This window comes from Corella eumyota, chromosome 7 (assembly GCF_963082875.1).
Source record: "Corella eumyota chromosome 7, kaCorEumy4.1, whole genome shotgun sequence".
Taxonomy (NCBI): Eukaryota; Metazoa; Chordata; class Ascidiacea; order Phlebobranchia; family Corellidae; genus Corella; species Corella eumyota.
The window spans coordinates 7891240-7910323 of record NC_137496.1 but is presented as its reverse complement, the minus strand read 5'-3'; the positions used below and the strand labels follow the sequence as shown (position 1 = coordinate 7910323).

The window sequence follows — 19084 nt, the reverse complement described above, 5'->3', positions numbered from 1 at the left end:
TCACATTAATTGGTTTATTATTTTTTCGCAAAATATTAACAGGTCGAAAGGTCATTATATTAACAGGTCACGCACGCAGGTGTTCTCTATACGCAATATAAAATTTGCTAAATGAATTATTTATTTATTTAAGTAAATTAATTTATCTTTTATTACGCCAATACATGAAACTACAACACAACTGGTACAAATTATATATGATCAATAATTAAACATTTTTAAACAAATAAAATGAACATTGTTTAGGTGACTTTAGTGAATTTTATTACATTTATTTAAAACTGAATCAAATATGTTTTAAAGATGGTTCGTTGTGCAACATTCTGTAAACATAAAAACAATTAGTAATAAAAACAAAAATAAAGGACATTTTTTTCAGTTTATAAAAGAGTATGAATTTTTTTATATTTATATTAAATAAAATACAACAACCGTTATTAACATTAAGATATACATAAACTTGCCAAAAACGGAACTTTGCATCAAAAAAAGGTGTCAGTACTGTCAGTACTTCTCGTTAGCTTTTAACTTAAGTTTTGGTCACGTGTTTACATCCAACGTTGGGTCACGTGATCAAAGTTGGCAACGTTGTTGAGAAAACAAAACTTTTAAGAACTTGAAACGAAAACGTTTCGCATATATTAAATACTTTCATGTTCGATTAATATTTAAATAACAAAAAACTTACCTTTAATGTGCCAACTCCAATAATACATCCATCACTTTCTTTATGGAATATTTAAATCTCTATCAGCGTCCGCCAAGTTTATATAGAAAGAGCAGTATTTTTATTACCTTACACTAATCTTCCCTTGTGAATTCCGCCGAGATTCGAATAGCCTTTCATCATACTAACTGTTATTAATGTGAATTTAAAAACAATTTTTTGCTTAAAATATAAGCCATCGCTTTCTATAACCGTTACCTAGATAATTTTATTCCCCAGTAAACAATATCATGTTTCCAATAACTTGCCTTAAAAAAATATTTTTTTTTTATTTTGGTTTTTCGCGCATTGATAAAAGTAAATAATAAATACGATGTACAATTAATATTACGACAATGCGACGGGAAAAAATGACAAAATCAATTTAATGATTTAAAACATGCCAAAAGTATTAATGTTTACATAAATATTTTAATTATTTTATGGCATGGTCACCAAACCCAGTATAGATTATATTATTAATAAATGCGATAAATAAAATACATTTTACAGAATATACACCAAAAAAAATAAAACTATAACAAAGGAGTGGCGAAATAAAATTGTACGAAAAAAAAAGAAAGTTACGACACATTTGATTTATAAAAGTAAAGCAATCACTGTCGATGGTAGTTACAGTGTAAAAAATAACTTAAAGAAAATAAAAATTACATTTAATATAACCCAGTATGGCTCTAATAGGAAAGCACAAACTGGTCACGATAAATTGCATGTGATAAAGGGACTAACCGAAATAAACTTACCTAAAGAAAGAACGTCCCAGAATGGCCTTTCACAACCTATATCACATACAATGCACAAAAATATTAAACAACCCACCAACTAGAGGGGGTTCACATATATAGAGTAAGTGAATATAAATGTTTAAAACTATTTAATAATAGAAAAGAAAGAGGAAACTTGATAAATTAAAATTAAAATATATTACATTGATAGTTTAAAGAGAGATTGCATAATTAAGTTAAGTGTTAGAGTAGCTGAATGAATAAGTAGCTCTGTATGGTCCAAATTATTTGTTCAGGGTGGTTGGAGGAATACGGTAAGGTTGGTGTTGCTTTTTGGAGTATATGGTCTGAGAGCCCAGTCTGAAAAATCAAAAAAAATGAAAAATCAAAAAAAAAAAAAAGATAATTTACTGGTAATTTATTAAAAACGATGCTGCTTTGGTGTTTTGACACTGGGTTTGGCAAAATTTAAAGGGTAATTAAGCAGAGGAGTTTTGGAATTGTAGCACACAGTGTAACAGAAAAAAAATATATAAAAAATACATAAAAAAAAAGTACTTAGGTGCAGTCAAGGAATAGTGCAATTACAAATTTAGTGAAAAGGTTAGTAAAAAATAAATTAGGAAATAAAACTGTTTCACAAGTTTGGCATGACCTGTTATCAGCATGGATTGCCTTTCGGAACAACAAACTATTGCACAGCACACTTACAGTGAAATTTACGGTGACATAGGCATGACCTGTTTAAATACATGGACTGCCTTGTTTAAAAGTGAATATTTTAAGTACAAAATAAATACAATAAAGAATAAAATAATGTGTTTTTTTTGTTGAAAGAATAAAAACATCACAAGCAAATTTAACAGTGAATATGTAGTAAGAGAAATGGTGGTTAGCATGCATAAATAAGTATAGGTGCTTATCTGTGTGTGAATTATTATTTAAGGTTGGGTGAATAATTTCGGACAATAGATGGTGTTTGAGTTTTTTATTGAAGGTTTTGTTTGAACAGTTTAGCTTAATAATTTTATCAGGTAATATATTCCAGATTTTAACACCAATGTACTTAATTGATGGTTGTGTCAAGGTTTTGCTAAAATATGGGGTTGACAGTTTAGATTTGTATCGGGTATTTTGGGAGTGAATGTTGCTTGGGTTAGAGAAGAAATTATCAAAACAAGATGGGAGGAAGTTTTTTAGGTATTGAAAAACTATAGAACTAGTTTCAAGGGTAAAAAGATTTTCAAGAGATAGTAAATGCGTGGGCAAAGAAGTTTTATCTTGGTTGGTATTATAAGAATAAGAAATCATAGTAAGGTATTTTTTGCAAACATATTGAATTTGGGATTGAATTTTCAAACTACCATGTTTCCAAATGGGGATACAATAACGGACATGACTTAAAATTAGAGAATGGTATAAGGAGATTATTGCATTTTGGTTTAGATTTGGCCGAATTCTTCGAATAACACCAAGGTTTTGTCGAATTTTTTTAAGTATGTTTGTCATATGTGATTTCCAAGAGAGATTTTGGCTGATGGTAAGTCCAAGAAATTTAATTTCATGAACTTTTTCAATGACTGTTTTACTTATTGTCAGATTTTTAAGTTGTTTGATGGATTGGTTGTTACTTGGTTTAAAAATTATATATTTGGTTTTTCCAATATTGAGGGATAGTTTTTTTGCAGAGAGCCAGTGCTGTAAATTGGCTAGTTCATTATTACCATTTAAAATTAAGTTCTCAGGGTTTTTATCGGTTAAAAGAAGGGTGGTTTCATCTGCAAACATTACAGGGGAAGATTTTAGCAGGGAGTTGGGAAGGTCATTTATGTAAATTAAAAAAAGTAAAGGTCCCAGTATTGAGCCTTGGGGTACACCATAAGTAATTCTATTTTTATTGGTTGATAACTGGCCATTAAATTTGACGACTTGAGATCTATTTGTCAGATAACGTTTAAACCAGTTTTGGGCAATTCCTCTTATTCCATAGTATTGTAGTTTGTGCAGTAGTATTGTATGATCTATAGTGTCAAAAGCCTTCGAAAAGTCCAAAAATATTCCAAGTGCTGCTTTTTTTTGTTCAAAAGCATCAGTAATTTTACTTATTAACAGGGCTGCAGCTAAGTTAGTTGAATGAAGTTTTCGAAATCCAAATTGTTGTTTAAAATAAAAATTATTTTGTTCAAGAAAGAATGATAACCTTTTATGCATAATTCTTTCTAGTATTTTTGAAAAACAGGGTAGAAGGCTAATGGGTCTATAGTTTTTGGTTTCTTTGAGGTCACCGTTTTTGTAAATAGGAATTACTTTGGCAGTTTTAAATTCATTTATTGATATGCCAGTTGCAATTGAATGTTGAAAATATGACTTAGTATTTCTATAATTTTTTGAGGGGTTGATTTAACAATTTTTGATGGTATTTCATCCAATCCGTAACTAGTTTTGGGTTTCATTGATGCCAAAATAAGTTCAATCTCTATTGGACAGGTGGGTTTAATAAAAATTGATTTCAATATAGGTTTTTTGAGGAAGGAATTAAAGGTCAGGTTGGTAGGGGGTATAGATTTAACCAGTTTTTCTGCTATTGATGTGAAGTAAGTATTAAAATGATTAGATATTATCTTGTTGTCTGAGGTTGGACTGTTGTTGATATTAAATTTTACTTGATGTTTTTATCGTTTATGTTTTTACCAATAAGAGAGTTAATAGTAGTAGTTTTTTTCATATTAAACCTAAATTTATTAAACAGACCTTTGTAATACTCAAATTTGGCAGATTTTATTGATTTTTCATATTTATTTCTTTTGAGGTTATAATCCAGTTTATTTTTAGAGTTTTGTTTCCGAAGCCATTTTTTATAAGCCAGTTGTTTTGTTAAGTTCTTTTAGATTATTAGAAAACCAGGGGTTGTCTTGTTTTAATTTTTTTTAGATTTTAAAGGAAAATTTTGGTCAAAAGTTTTTTTATAGGATGTTATAAACTCTTTATAGGCTTCATTTGGGTCTTCAAATGAGTATATTTGATCTGTTTTTAGGTTATCAAGGTTAGTATTAAATTTGACCAGATTTGTTGGATTATAGCATCTGTAGGTTTCAGTATTAATAGTTGGGTTTTGGGTTCTAGTTATGTTTGTACATTGAACTACTGGAAAGTGATCTGAAATGCCATCGACAATAATAGCACTTCTAATTAGGGATTTATGGTTGTTGGTCCAAATATGATCTAGGACAGTTTGGGTTGAATCAGTGATTCTGGTTGGTTTGTTTATAAGAGGGAAAAAGGAGTTAAAAAACATAGTGTCAACAAAGTTATTAATGTCCAAATTTAAGGTCTCTAATAAGTTATAGTTCATATCGCCCATAATATAGCATGTGTGTTTTTGTTTTGCAAGTGTGTTCATAACAAATTTTAATTGATCAAGAAATGATTTATGGTTGTTTTTATTTAAACTGGGTGATCTGTAAATTGTTCCAGTTGTTATAGTTTGGGTGTTATTAATAAAAATATCAACAAACAGGGACTCAAACCCCTTTTCTTTCATTATTGTTAGTTCATGTCGTATTGAAAAATTTAGGTTGTCTTTAATATACATTGCAACACCACCTCCTCTAGAAGAAGATCTGCTGTTGGCGCTGAATGTATAGCCAGGTAAATTTATATGTTGTCCAATTTGATTTGGGTAAAGCCAGGTTTCATTAATTGCTATTATGTCAGGTTTTAATTCCATGGAGTTAATTAGACCTTGGAGTTTGGTGAAGTGGGTTGGGTTTGAAATTGATCTAATATTAACACACATAGTGACAAAACTGTAGTTTGTGGTGGTATTTATCTCATGTATATCATGGGCAAACATATATTGGTCATTAATAAAATTGGTTTCCATGTTATCGTTTTGGTCTAAAAGGTCTAAGTTATTATAGTTTAAAGTTTGAAATGTTTGATTAAGGGTGGATGGAAAAAGAGTTGGGGTTAGATTTTGGGTTAGATTGCTGAGTTAATTCATAAGGGTTACAATTTGAAAAGGGTAGGGCAGAATTATAACAGTGTGGGCAACACCAGGCCTTACTTTGAGGTTCATTTTGAAGTAATTCTATTTCCAATTTGTTTAGTTTTAGACATTTAAAATGGATCCAGTGATTATTAGCATCACAAAAAATTGCTGGTTGTCTATTTTTAACAGTTTTAAGACAAATATTGCACTTGATAATTTCATGGGCCATTATTATCCTATAGAGCTACACAACTCAAAATAATGAACTATATGCTAACGAACAAATAAATAAATAAAAATAAATAAAAAAAAACAAAAAAACTTTAGGGATATATAAGCGTGAGTAGATAAGTAACATCTAACCCAGTAGGTAACATTTACTTAGCTGAGTTAAAAATCGTAATAATATCCTCTACCTTACCTACTGTGTGGCGCTTTCCGTTGAAGAATGCCATCACTCTGCCCTTGACTGTCCAAACAGATTTGGCTCCAAGCTTGATCTTTGCCTGGTGAACAAGGTGCAGCCGGCGCTTCGTCAGTGACTCGGTGATCGCCATACCGGTGCCTTGCATCCTCTTCTTGTGCCAGAACACATCATCACGGACATCTCGCCGAACAAACTTCACAATAATCGGTTTACTGTCCCTTCGCTTTGATGGTAAAACATGGGCAGTGTCAATATCCCAATGGGTGATGGAATACCCAGGATGAACGTGAGTGTTCAAAAGGTGTAATACATATTCCCAGAAAGGGAATGGTGAAGCATCTGTTGTTGGAATACCTTTACATCCATGGATGATAAGGCAATTGCTTCGGCCGTATTGTTCTAGATCATCCACCTTTTGATCTAACTCCATCTGACGCTTCTAGATCGTCTTTAAAGCTGGTGACCATGTCACGAATTTCTTGGATGGAGTTTTCCAGGTCTTTGAGCTCCTTCTCACGGCCCACCTCATGTGTAGGCGAGGAACTCGAACCCCTTTCCAAGGCATTCTGACGCTTGGTCACCTTGTCCAACTTTCCCTCGATGACAGTCATAAACTTCTTCAAGGAAGCATCAGTGACCGACATATTGCAAATTTTTTAAGTATTAACAAAAAAGTTAATAATAAAAGTTGATTTTTGGATTTGATTTAGGTAGTTGGTTTGATGGTTTGCAGCTTTTAATATTTATTAGTATTAATATTACTACTAGATTAAATAAATTTCCTATTCAGCTTGCATTAACCTTATTCAAATAGAATCTCATAAACATAGACAATTACCAAGACTCTCTATATATAAGTGAGACAGTGTAAGTCAAACATGTTTTCACTGTTATTAAGTCTTCACTTGTTTAAAAGGGGTCCAGAATATCCGGGCTAAATTTACTTACGACCCGGACTAAACTTACGATCTCCAACTCATACCCCATAATTAATAGATATCTAATGATAGGTTATTTTATAATAACCTATAAATTCTATAACCCTTCAAATTCTCTCTCCTATTTTACTGTTCTCTGCTAATACTTTACAGTTCTTGGCAATTCTCTAATTTTTCTAAAAACCATAAATTACAAGTAAATTATATTATTAAATAAACAACCTTACCAATAGAAATCAAATTCTTTTTTATTGCACATTTTCACCACTTATTTAAAAAAGCACTGGATTTGATTTATATATTGTACCATTAAAATACATAGTTTCAATTAGGTAACATTCATATATTAACATAATTTTGTTCTATAATCATTTTAATCACAATTTTTTTCAGTAGGCTATTCAAAAGAACTCCTCTACTGTAAAATTAATTCGACTAACAAAATAAATTAATAAAAATATCCTAAAACCAGAAAAAAGTTTAAAATTTTCGCTTCTTTTCCATTTTTTTCTTTTGCTTTTCGCTTAATTCTGGTGGCGCTTGAAAAATCCATGGGGCTATTATACTTACCCATAACTTGTAGAAAGCAACCCCAGGAACCCGAAATAAAAGTCAATATTTAGGACATTGTCCTTAAAATTGTAGATTAATTAATTAATGGTTGCATGATAAAGCATATATTTATAAGGTGGTTAGTGTAGTATGGAGATCTTCGCATCGAACTACAGTTCGAAGGGTTCAGGTTTAAGTCACACCATTTGCCCAACTAGAGGTGTAGTTGTAAGATCACTTGCTACACTACATGAGGTTGTAAATTTAAACCCCACTGCCCCCATACTGTAACACCCTTGAGTAAGGAGCTATAATAGGTATAAATGCCTGCTGAGCCAATAATAATCAGTAGTTTAATTATTGGACAAATATACTTAATAATATCCCAAACCACCAAGGCAACTCAGACTAGGTCAGGGTAACTGATGTTACTCTATGTTTAGATCATGCAATCGACCTTCCCACATCGAGGATAAAAATATATTTAAAAAAAACACGTAACAGGATTAGGTAAATAAAAAACAGCCACTTTAGAATATAGTTATAGTAGTGTAGGTTTTAGGCATTTTAGTAAAAATATTTTAAAACACTTTGGCCTTCTAATTTTTATGCAAAAAATAATAAAATAAACTGTATATTTGAATACAAACCACAAGCCAAATAAGCCATAAATACATTGATATACAGCTTAGAACTTGACATACAGCGGTAATAATAAGAATATCTTTTGCATGTCTAAAATATAATAGAAAACAATTAATATTGAAATTAAGAAAAACTTTTTTTTTTATATATTTTTATCCTCGATGAGAAAAGGACGAATGTGCAACCTAAACATAAAGTAACAGTTACCCCGACCCAGTCTCGAGTTGCCTATGGCAGTTTAGAATATTATAGATAATAATTGCCTGATAATTGAGCTGCTTATTAGGTGCTTGCTTAACAGGAATTCATTTCGTTTATAGCGTCTTACTCAAAGGCGATACAGCATGAGAACACTAGAAATCTACCCAGGACCTCATGAAGTGTAGAAAGTGTTTTGACCACTAAACCACACTGCTGAATTTGTTTAATTTCATTTCTTACTCTGCCATTCCTGAATCCATATTTAAATCCAATCCACTATTGACCATTGAACTCATTAATTTCATACAAAGTGCATAAGTTACTGATGAAAAAATAAACATGCTCTGAAATTCAAAAAAACAAACATTTTTGTATTTATTTATTCTCGATTTGGAATGACCAATTTTCATGGACAAAACATATAGTGAATTTGTTACCCTGACCCAGTCTTAGGTTGGCTTAAGTAGTTTTAAATATTATTATTTATATTTGCACAATAATTATTCTGCATATTGTTTTTGAGCTTATCAGCGGTTTATACTCTTTACTACTCTAAAGGGCATTACAGTCTGGAAGTGGTGGGCAAACCCAGGACATCCAGTAGTAAAGCCCAGTGTTTTAACAACTACACAACGCTGCCAGTGTTTTTAACAGTCTACTTACCATTTGACTCCACTGAAGATCATTATACTTCAATAAGATATGGAATAATATAACTGGTATCTGTTATAACAATAAAAAATAAGAATAAGGTTTAATTTTTTTATATTTATTTAACCTTAATGTAGGAATGTCGACTTCACAACCTAAACATGGAAAAGTATCAGTTTCCCCAACCCAGTTTCAAATTCCCATTATCAGTTTGGGATATTTAAGATAATAATTACCTTATAATTATCGTGCTGATTAAGTGTTGGCTTAGCAAGAGTTTAAAGTGCCTTTCTCAGACAAAATAATATGAGAGTATTGGAGATCGAATCCTAGACCTCATGTAGTGAAGCCAAGTGTTTTGACCACAACACAATTTATCTGGTTAAATAAAGAATATATAAATAAAGGTATATAACAAATCTGGTGTGTATAAACTAAGGTGGGTGCCAAACTATGAATTAATTAACAAGGCGAAATTTGAAGTTAAATTTAACTTAACATAGCGAAAAAAAAAACATAGCGAACCTGTTACCTTTATTAAATTAAGCTTCCATTATTATTAGTCGTTATTTCTATATTTTTACAAGTAAACCATGCTAAGATAGGGATTTATACATTTGATATCTTTTATTGGGTTTAACTGTTCGTAATTTTTTTGCCGTTTTTGGGTTTAATTGTTGTAATTTTTAAACAGTGTATGTAAATGCCAATTGGCCATCATCATTAATGTCAATATGCCAGATCTAGAAACTTCTTTTAAACGTGCTTTGTTTAGTTTAAATATCAACTAAGATTTAAACGATTGTTCTTATTATATATAATGGAGCTTAGTGGACTATGTCCAATTTTTTTATTTTTAACATAAAAAAAATCTGCCACTTGTGGTGCATGGCTAAATTATCGCAGGCAAAAAATATTTTAATTTGCAACCATATTATGACAATTAAAATGTATATCTAATGATTAATTCCGATAATTATTTAATATTGTTTTTGTTACTAAAGAATATGACATATATACAAATGATCACAATTTTGTACTTACATTTGCAAAAATGATAACATATTTGTAAAAATTATAAGTTGTTTGATTTTCTTCTTTAATTTGTTTTGCTCCTTTAGTCCCTTGTTTACCTTTGGTTGGCTGTAAAATAATTAAAACAAATAATTACAAAACACTTTTTACACAACATGAGGTCCTAGGTTCGATCCCCGGTGATCTCATGCTGAAGTGCCCATAAGTAAGGCGCTATAAACGGTATGAACTTCTCCTGAGCCAGCACCTAATCAGCAACTCAATTATCAGGCAATTATAATCTATATTATCTTAAACTGCCGCAGGCAACTTGAGACTGCAGTTGGGGTAACTGTTGTTAATCTATGTTTAGGTTGCGCATTCGACCTTCCCACATCTAGGATACTTATATACAAAAAAAATTTCGAAAATTTCGTGTTAAAAAAAATTAACATTTCTACAAACTCAAAATTAGAGTAAAAAAAACTTACTGGCATTTTGATATAAAATTGTTTGAGATGGCTATTTTATAAATTCAAATTTCATTTAAAAATATATTTATTAAAAATTTATATGAATATTCTGAATAAGAAAAAAAAATTATAAAAATGCACTGCATTTCATTTTAGTAATAAAAAATCTTGTAATTATGGCAAATTGTACTAATTACACTAATCTTAATAGTAGCAGATTTAGCTTATTGCCTGCCAAACAAACTGCATTTTATTTGTTGTAACAAGATTGCTATTCACAACTAATATACATTCATAAGATATTTTAGTCATGCACTACAAATGGCCGCTTTTTATGTCAAAGGTATATATTTAAATTTAAAATACACATACATGTATATGTTTATATATTGCCCACTAAGCTTTATTATATATAGATTTGCACTATACTAAAGTTATTTAAAAAGTGATGATAGGGTAATTTTTATAGTGTGATTTTTTTGTTTTGGTGTAATAAGTGCGATTTTTTTTCAAGTAGTGGTGCCTATAAAATATGTATATAGGCCTATACAAAATTAATTGGATCTAATGTATTTCAAATTGGTCGCATTTTTTAAAGTGTTTTCTGAATAGGTAAGGGTTGGGTTTAGGGTTTAATTTTGTAATTCGTTCAGTATAGATTCAATACAGACGATTCAGTTAATTTTATAGCTACCCCTTGTAAAAAACAAATAATTTTAACAGCACTAATTTTATAAAAAAATGTAATTATTTTTTTAAGCAAGTCAATAAAGTTTCCATTTTATTTACAAAATGTCTTCCCGGTACATCAGACCATGAAACCTCCCTCCATTTTCCTCCAAGAGATAAAAATTTATCGTTATCAGTCGAGTGTTTATTTTCAAACGAGTTAATGTCATCACTTCTTGGATGCAGGACATTAATTTCATATTTAATATTGTTATTGCTGTCCAAACTGCAGCACACAGAAACATTTTTACTACCATTGGGTTCGGCGATTATTAAAGTCCCACGGATACGCAGGGTGTTATCGTTACCTACCCCACAATGCGGTGATAAATTCAGCAAAGTCCATCCTAAGGTTTGAGCTAACGATTGCATGGTCAACAGCTGATGCATACAAATGCGAGACAAAAGATACTGGTAAATTTTCGAAGATTCTATCGGAAGTGTTAACACTGTACCTTCTCGTTGTATCACTCTTATTTCATCGGGTTTTGCTGTTAGCAACATAACTGATTTATTACAGGATTCATACCCACTGTTCACAAGCATAACACGAACTGTAGTTTCATACATGTTAGTGACAGTAGACCAGTGAGCTTGCACATCTGGGTCGTTAAACTCTTTGGTTATTTTAAGAATAACTTTGTTCAAGCGTTGCTGCACCTCATGATGTTTTGCCATTTTAATAAGCAGCTCGATAAACGAGATTTCACCCTATTTTGTTGATTTTACCAAGTGTCTGGATGGACTACCCTGCACAGATGCCCGTCTTAAAAGGTTTGTTAAACCGAGTGCAGCATTTATAGGGTGTGGAGGCTCGATATTGAGACGTTTTGCATGGAATTTTAAAAGCAGTTGCATAAGTGCATGTTTTAAGGTAAATATTGACGACTTTTTAGTTGGAACACTCGCTGGATGTGAACTTTGACTATGTAAAAGTTTAATTTCAAGTTTTGTGTCAGGAAAAATGCGTGTCGATATTGTGTTTTCGATAACAATAAACGGCGACTTTATTCCATATGCTTTATGCTGCACAGCTTCTTTTGTTAGCCTTGCAAATAACTCTTTGCAAAACAAAACATTTTGAGCATTGCATAACTTTCTGTGCCAATTTGGCTCGCTGCTTGCAGTTTTTTTCGGGAAAAAGTCAAAATTGTTCACTTTGCATGATTTTAAGGTTTTTGAAGATATGTCGATAATAGAAACTGAAATGGTTGCAACTCCTTTTAAATCGGCACTAACGACAACCTGGAGAGGAGGCCGAAGAGAAGGAACCAAGGATATTATACTTTTTGTTGCTTCATCGTTGTCGGAATCTTCATCAACATCATCATCTAGAGATTTTTTTATAACTTCAAAAGCACTCGAGTGCCAAAAATCCGAACCCGCTGATCTGTAACTTAAATCCCCTAAAATTTTATCCCCGACCCGTCTTACACGCCATCGCTGTCGAAGTTTAAGTAATTGTGAATGAAAGGTGTGCTGTGTGGATGCCTCAGATTTTGCCTTAGTCAGTCGCATAGCCCCGTCAAGTAAAATCTTAGAAGCCGCATTTAGACAACGTTTTTTAGTTAACATTTTGAGTACGGGTTTAGTGGGAGTTTCTTGTTCATCGTGGGCTAAATCAAACATTAAATATTGTCCAGTATCACCGACTTCTTTTGGTTGATTGACCAATTTATTTTGAGAAATTGACATCACATCAACTAACACGTTCATTTCGATAAGCGCTCTTTGCAAATGTGTCTGAATATTTTCCCACGGCCATTGTTTTTCATCCAACATTTCTTTAGCTTCTTCTTCTTCAGGCTGACTGGCTTTGTCATTGTCTTCTAAGAAATCAATCCGATTTGCTAAGTCGGTTAAGCTTTGAGACATTGTAAGAGGTTGAATAAAAGTCTCTTGGCCGCCGTAAGAAATTTCTTGAATCTTGTTTTCCGATGACGATTGCAGAGAGATTTTAACGCTGAGTGGATTTTCTTCCATCCTAATAGAATCCATTTTTAATCTTTTACTTTTGTATATATTAAAAATTTATACAACAACCTAATCTATTGAAAACATTAAATTTATTTTAAAAAAGTAAATAAACTTTTTTGGGATAACAAAAACTTAAATAAAAATAATATTTTACACTATATCGCAAAACTCAAATCTTCTATACCAGTGAAAACTTTTACAATAGTTAACAATAATTTAAACATCTTAACTAGTGATAGCTTTCTTAATTCTAGTAAAGTTTACGCCATTTTTTAAATAACTTGCCAAAATATAACTCGGCATCTTATTGGGTTTGGTGACTGTGCAGTGTAGCCATACTATAATCTACTATAAAAGTAAACATTGAAATATATCAGTATTTATGATATGTTTTAAATCTTTACATTGATTATGTTTTTTTTAGCTTATGCATTAACTTAATGTGTTTCGTATTCCTTTTTTTACTTTTATCTGTTTATTGATGCGCGAAAAAACTTAAAAAAGGGGTATTTGAACAAACTGACAAAGTTGAAATTTAAAAAAGGTCTTTATAGTCAGATAGTGTGCTTTAACCACTACATCACGCCACCGGTTAACTCGACAGTTTTTTTTTTATTTTATTATTTAATTTAATTATTTTACTAACTAAATTGTCCCATTATTATTCATATTTAAATTTTTTTTTCACACATTATTTCCGAACAGCAGTTGTTACTAAATATGTTTAAATTGGTGATATAACTTTAATGGGTTTACGTTTTATTTTACATATTTTTTTTTAATAGTATTTTATTTTTTATAATTTTTTTTCTATATTTAGATGCCTTTTTAATTTTATCGCTTTATTTAATAATGCTTTAAGAGCACAAACGGTAAACAATTATTAGCTATATACCTTGGTATACCAAGAAAAAAATACTCAAATTCATATCAACTTTAGCGTACAGGTTTTAAAATTTTTGTTTATTTACACAACACAAAAATATAAATAAGCCTAAAATATCGTTTTTTACTGTGTGATTTTTGTTTAAGCCGCTAAATAAATAGTGCATTTTTTTGCATATTACTACTGCCCTTTAGCGACTTGCCCCCAAATTTAGAAAGTGGAATGCAGGCAAGCATTTTATTTTTAGTTGACTATTTTACCTACGGGCTTAATATTTATGTTTTATCATAAAACATCGCGTATCAGGACGTTTATTTAATATTGTAATATTGTTTTAAAAATAGCTACAAGGTTATTAAATAATTTAAATTTTATTTAAGCTGAATAGCGAAATTTAGCGATGGAAAATAAGGTAATAAGGATATTATTGTTATATGAAGGCTAAAAAATAAATCAAATTATAAACAAGAGTCATTTTTAAGGATCATGCTACAATAACTGTACTAAAAATTGAACCGATAACAGAAAATCGCAAAAGTAATGTTGATGCTAAAATTAACAAATCAAATGATCTTTTGAATGGCTTAACAGATGTACCGCCATGGTATTTATGTATTGTATTTGGCTTACATGTGTTTTAATATTAATTTACTGTACAATTAACGTTTAACTATTTAAATAATTTTACTTATGTTGATTTTAAAATATTACGTCGTTCTATGTTTAAACTAATTTTAAAATATTTTAGTTTTTATAACCCGATAAATAATATACGACTGGACTTTTGGGTAGGCAAAAGTTAGTACTGTGTCGTTCAAGGGTGCTTAATCATGGATACAGGGGAAATCAAATCCAGGCAGATTTCATGGATAGAAAAAAGTATTCCAAACATTAGGCCAAGGCTCTGTTATAACTAAGATTCTGGGTAGATTATTGATTATATATAAAAAGTTTTACTGTTTTGTTACTTTAGCATTATCTACTATAGCGCTTGACGTAGCTGTTGGTGTGCCTCTTATAGTGTCGGATAAATTGTGTTTGAAAGACGATGTGAATGGTTATCTAGTTCGTGCCAATTTTATCTGCAGCATTGTTTTTGTTTCGGGCGTATGCACAGTTCTATAGGAAACAGGTAAGTTACTATAGGAAACAGGTAAGTTGAGATAGATCACTTGTAGTTAACGGTCCGTAAACTACAAGTAACCATTAAAATAGGTTACTTACTATTAGGCACAGTTTGTAAAATTTTAAAGCCCAACCGTACACAGTGGTGTTTTTAATAAAAAATCTTTCCAACAGGAGTTTTTTACGCATCGGAAAAACTTTCACTTAAATGAAGATAAGAAAATGCCCTTGGTTACTTTTCAAGTAAAGGCTTTTCTAAACTGATGGTAAAATCCAACGATGCGTAAACACATTGACAGGTGCTTAAAAAATATTAGTTTATTAAATGTTTTATTGGTTGAAAGACCCAACTTATTTAAGTCTAATCACAAGCCTTTTTTTATGTAAAAAAAGTGGCTAATTGTTTTTAAATGCACAAGCTAGTAATAGCAAGTGTTTTACATATTTAAAATCAATTTTATCAAAACTCACTACATATTTCTAAATAATTAAAACCCACTACATGTTAAATTTGCTTTAAGAATAAGATTTTGTTATAAGTGCTATAAAGCCATATTGCTTGTTTGGTAATTTTTTTTTTTTTTTAATTTATATTTAATAATTTTATTAAACTATTAACATTTGTTTATTATTTGTACTAGTAACAAAAAAAATAAATAAACTGTTTTTTGTCAAATGTTAAAATTATTTTTTAATATTAACAAGTTCTTTAACTACATTTGGTTTTATGTTTAGCGTAGTTTTTTGTAAACATATTAGTATATTATATAAAAAAAGCATTATTTTGTTTTAACTTTTATTGCCAAAATTCGAATAAAACATTTGACAAAGTTGTCATTGATCATATCAATGTATAACCAGTATTTTTATTTGGTTATTATTCCAGATCAAAGGAACAGAATGGAACAAGCGAATGGTGGTTGCTCGATGGACCGGTAAAAAAACCTTTCTTGCTCCAAGTAGGGTCCATTATAACCTAAAACCAATTTGAATATTTTTTATAAAACGTTACTATATATTTTAAACTTCCCATTTTAGAGCGTGAATTATTTCGCAAAACTTTTTATGGTGAAATTTACTACGCCGGTTAATAAACTGAAAAACTGTTTTTGTTTTATTATTTATTAAATATTTCTTTTAAGATTCTGAAAATATAATTCTACCTGAAATCCAATGTGTTTTTGTGCTGGGCCGGAATATGGATATCCTGGATACCACAATTCCTTTTTTGGGATCCAAGAGTTGCCGTTTCGAAGTTGTATTTTATTATTCTAAAATTTATTAAAACATCAAAATAATTTAAATGTAAAAAACTAACATTTTCTTTTTTAATTTTTTTTTTTAAATCATACAATTTTTAAAACACATACTTCGTATGTCGAGGCAAGGCCAACGTTAACAGTTCCCCAATACCCATCTAAGTACCCATTCCAATTATCTTGGATGTAATTGTAAAACAGATTGTACTGCTCCTCGGAAGAAATTTCAGCAAGCTCTCCCCCATGGAATACGCAGATAGAAAAAAGTTGGTCAACTGTAAACTTTAGCTTACCAGCAACTGTGTAGATCAACCTGTAGCATTTGTTATTGCTCACCACGCCTTTGCATTTTGGGTTTTCTAAATAAACGCAAAAGAATTGGTTATAAAATAAAGTGGGTAGGTTATTTTTGTCAGAAATATTTATCGCTTAAAAAATTAAAAACTAGGTGTTAAATTAAAATATTTGATTTGACCTACACAGATTGTTTGTTTTTTTTAAGATATGAACTTAAAATTACCTAAACAAGGCCTTCCATGCACCAGTCCTAGACAAATCAACGAAATCACGATAATAACTTTTAAGAACATTTTTCTTTCGATATCTTCTTAATTAAAACGAATTTTTCAAATAGGAATATTGCACAACTTAATTACCACTATTTGGTAAAAGCGTACAAGTGTACACTGCTTACCTTGTTATATAGCTTTACCCTAAGTCATTATCGACTATTGAATTAACTGCCGGAAGCTTCGCTTAAAATATGGAGTTCGAAATTTCGATACCAAATATACATTTTCTATTCACACGTCCAAATTTGATAAGACGAATAGTATTATTAATAAAATATAAGCAAAACAATATGCGTGAATTTTTGCTCATGAGCCCACGGAAATGATTTGTACTGTGAACTGGCATAGCGAAAAAGAAATAAAGTTATACAAAGTTTAAATTAAATTTAAAGCTGATTAATTATTAAGTTTTGATTAAAAATAAAGCAGTCAACCATTTTCAATTTAATATTGATTGAAGGTAGCAAGAAACCTACGGAAGAAGTCGTTATAAATCGATTTGGTAAACCTCAGGCTTAGTGCTAAATATACCAAACCGGGGTAGCTGACAACAAAAAGAATATTAATTTTATATTATTATCATCACGTTACGCCACGTATCGTTATAGTTTAAGAAGTTTCTCATTGGTTAAAAGACCTTACTTTTTTAGTCTCACTACAGGCATTTTCCTTTTTTATACGCAGAAAAACGGGAAAAAAACGACTTGGGTGGAGCTCTGCATTTTTTTGTTTGAAATTTTTAAAAGCACAGGCTAGTTGTAAGAATTATGTAACCAAAATTAACAAAATCTTACTGTTATAAGTGCATTAAAAATTTTAAAAAAAAATCGTATTTTATTGGGCAACGTTGTTTGTTATGTTTTTTATTTTGCTTTTTGAATAATGTTTAATAATAATTTTTGTTACGTGTTTGTTCTAGTATTATAAATATTTAAATGCTTTTTGTATAGCAAAACGATTTTTATCCTTACGTAAAGATTTATTGGGCCTTTAAACCTAAAACACAATCTGATGCAAATAATATATTCAAAATATCCCGAAAACTCCTAAATTAATTTAAAGAAGATACTAAATGACGTATTATTTAAATTACAAATTAAATTTTTCCATTTACACTTCCCATCTTAATAAAGACGGATAATATTTTTAATAGACAATGGAGTATACACAAATATAATAATTAGCAACAAAAGTGTTCGCCCCTAAGCTCACGGAAATAAGTTTTTATTGTGTACTGGCACAGCAAAAAAAGTTAAACAAAGTCTATAACTTAATTTACCAAACCTTATTGGGCTTTGTGCTTAAATATATCAGACCGGGGTAGCTGACAACATAAAGATAATTAATTATAAATTTTCAATGCCACGTTGGGTTTTAAACTTTTGCTGCTCTACGTAGGCTATCGAGTTAGTTTAGTCCCTTTTTCTTGATTGGGAGACCTAACCTAGTTTAGCTTTATTACAAGCTTCAATCTTTTTTACGCATAAAATGGTAAAAAGCAATTTTAGTGAAAATAAGCGTTTTTTGCCTTATTTTTTACATTTAATGCACATTGTGTTTACAATATTACAAAAATTTCTATATTTTATTCAAATTAAGATAAAAGAACATACAAAGTCATGCTTTTTTAATAACAATTAAAAATCTTTTAATTACACCTTCCCAAATTTTAAAAGACGAATAGTACTTTTTATAAAATATAGACAAAAAATATGCACAAATATATATTTAATTAGCAACGAAAGTGTTCGTCCCTAAGCTCGCGGAATGATTTTGTATTGTAAACTGGCATTGCGAAAGAAAAACAAAGTTAAATGAAATTTATATTTAAAGCTAATTACTTATTTAGTTTTGTTTAAAAATGAAGCAGTTGAATTCCACTTTAAATTCGAAATTTATTAAAGATAGTCAGAAACTTACGGAAGTCGTTATAAATGAATTTACAAAACCCTATTAGACTTTGTGCTTAAATAAGACCTTATTAGGCTTCAAACTGACAACATAAAGAATACTAATTATAAATTTCTAATACCAGGCTGCGTTTGTTTTTTGCTGCGCCACGTATTGTGTTAAATTAGTCCGTTTCTTATTGGTTAAGAAATCTGACTTATTTTAGTTTCACTACAAGCCTTATTTTTTAATATTTGAAAAAAGGCAAAATTCAATATGGGTAGCGCTGGTCGTTCTTTAGC

At 30.3% G+C, this 19084-nt stretch overlaps 5 protein-coding genes across 5 annotated transcripts; all 5 read right to left on the bottom strand.

The window, feature by feature from the left end:
• Window positions 1-1702: 1702 nt before the first annotated feature.
• LOC145760283 (uncharacterized) lies at window positions 1703-6514 on the bottom strand. The gene is made up of 3 exons (XM_082574154.1): window positions 6395-6514; window positions 5865-6309; window positions 1703-1812 (listed from the first exon to the last, which is right to left on the bottom strand). The coding sequence occupies exons 1-3, from the start codon at window positions 6512-6514 to the stop codon at window positions 1745-1747; spliced, it is 633 nt and encodes a 210-aa protein (XP_082430280.1). The 3' UTR covers window positions 1703-1744.
• Window positions 6515-7094: 580 nt separating this feature from the next.
• On the bottom strand, window positions 7095-10455 carry LOC145759606 (transmembrane protein 208-like). The gene is made up of 6 exons (XM_082573453.1): window positions 10363-10455; window positions 9902-10000; window positions 8870-8929; window positions 8447-8550; window positions 8012-8095; window positions 7095-7409 (listed from the first exon to the last, which is right to left on the bottom strand). The coding sequence occupies exons 1-6, from the start codon at window positions 10366-10368 to the stop codon at window positions 7289-7291; spliced, it is 474 nt and encodes a 157-aa protein (XP_082429579.1). The 5' UTR covers window positions 10369-10455; the 3' UTR covers window positions 7095-7288.
• A 123-nt stretch (window positions 10456-10578) lies between these two features.
• On the bottom strand, window positions 10579-13109 carry LOC145759666 (mediator of RNA polymerase II transcription subunit 17-like). Its single transcript, XM_082573516.1, has one exon. It carries the CDS (start codon window positions 13069-13071, stop codon window positions 11785-11787), a length of 1287 nt encoding a protein of 428 aa, XP_082429642.1. The 5' UTR covers window positions 13072-13109; the 3' UTR covers window positions 10579-11784.
• Window positions 11092-11751, bottom strand: LOC145760282 (mediator of RNA polymerase II transcription subunit 17-like). The gene has a single exon (XM_082574153.1). The coding sequence runs from the start codon at window positions 11749-11751 to the stop codon at window positions 11092-11094; it is 660 nt and encodes a 219-aa protein (XP_082430279.1).
• A 2817-nt stretch (window positions 13110-15926) lies between the features above and the next one.
• On the bottom strand, window positions 15927-16979 carry LOC145760035 (uncharacterized). The gene is made up of 4 exons (XM_082573900.1): window positions 16841-16979; window positions 16432-16679; window positions 16225-16332; window positions 15927-16037 (listed from the first exon to the last, which is right to left on the bottom strand). Exons 1-4 carry the CDS (start codon window positions 16908-16910, stop codon window positions 15939-15941), a joined length of 525 nt encoding a protein of 174 aa, XP_082430026.1. The 5' UTR covers window positions 16911-16979; the 3' UTR covers window positions 15927-15938.
• Between the last annotated feature and the right edge of the window lie 2105 nt (window positions 16980-19084).

What these genes read in the sequence shown, in the direction of transcription:
- LOC145760283 (XM_082574154.1), bottom strand. Translation starts at nt 6,514, where the DNA reads ATGTCGGTCACTGATGCTTCCTTGAAGAAGTTTATGACTGTCATCGAG. An exon ending in GTTCCTCGCCTACACATGAG is followed by an intron (nt 6,310 to 6,394) that starts GTGGGCCGTGAG and finishes AAGACGATCTAG; the next exon opens with AAGCGTCAGATGGAGTTAGA. An exon ending in CGGAAAGCGCCACACAGTAG is followed by an intron (nt 1,813 to 5,864) that starts GTAAGGTAGAGG and finishes TTGATTTTTCAG; the next exon opens with ACTGGGCTCTCAGACCATAT.
- LOC145759606 (XM_082573453.1), bottom strand. An exon ending in ATGTTATCATTTTTGCAAAT is followed by an intron (nt 8,930 to 9,901) that starts GTAAGTACAAAA and finishes TTGTTATAACAG; the next exon opens with ATACCAGTTATATTATTCCA. An exon ending in ATCTTCAGTGGAGTCAAATG is followed by an intron (nt 8,551 to 8,869) that starts GTAAGTAGACTG and finishes TTTGAATTTCAG; the next exon opens with AGCATGTTTATTTTTTCATC.
- LOC145760282 (XM_082574153.1), bottom strand. Translation starts at nt 11,751, where the DNA reads ATGGCAAAACATCATGAGGTGCAGCAACGCTTGAACAAAGTTATTCTT.
- LOC145759666 (XM_082573516.1), bottom strand. Translation starts at nt 13,071, where the DNA reads ATGGATTCTATTAGGATGGAAGAAAATCCACTCAGCGTTAAAATCTCT.
- LOC145760035 (XM_082573900.1), bottom strand. Translation starts at nt 16,910, where the DNA reads ATGTTCTTAAAAGTTATTATCGTGATTTCGTTGATTTGTCTAGGACTG. An exon ending in GCATGGAAGGCCTTGTTTAG is followed by an intron (nt 16,680 to 16,840) that starts GTAATTTTAAGT and finishes GCGTTTATTTAG; the next exon opens with AAAACCCAAAATGCAAAGGC. An exon ending in AAAAACACATTGGATTTCAG is followed by an intron (nt 16,038 to 16,224) that starts GTAGAATTATAT and finishes AATTGGTTTTAG; the next exon opens with GTTATAATGGACCCTACTTG.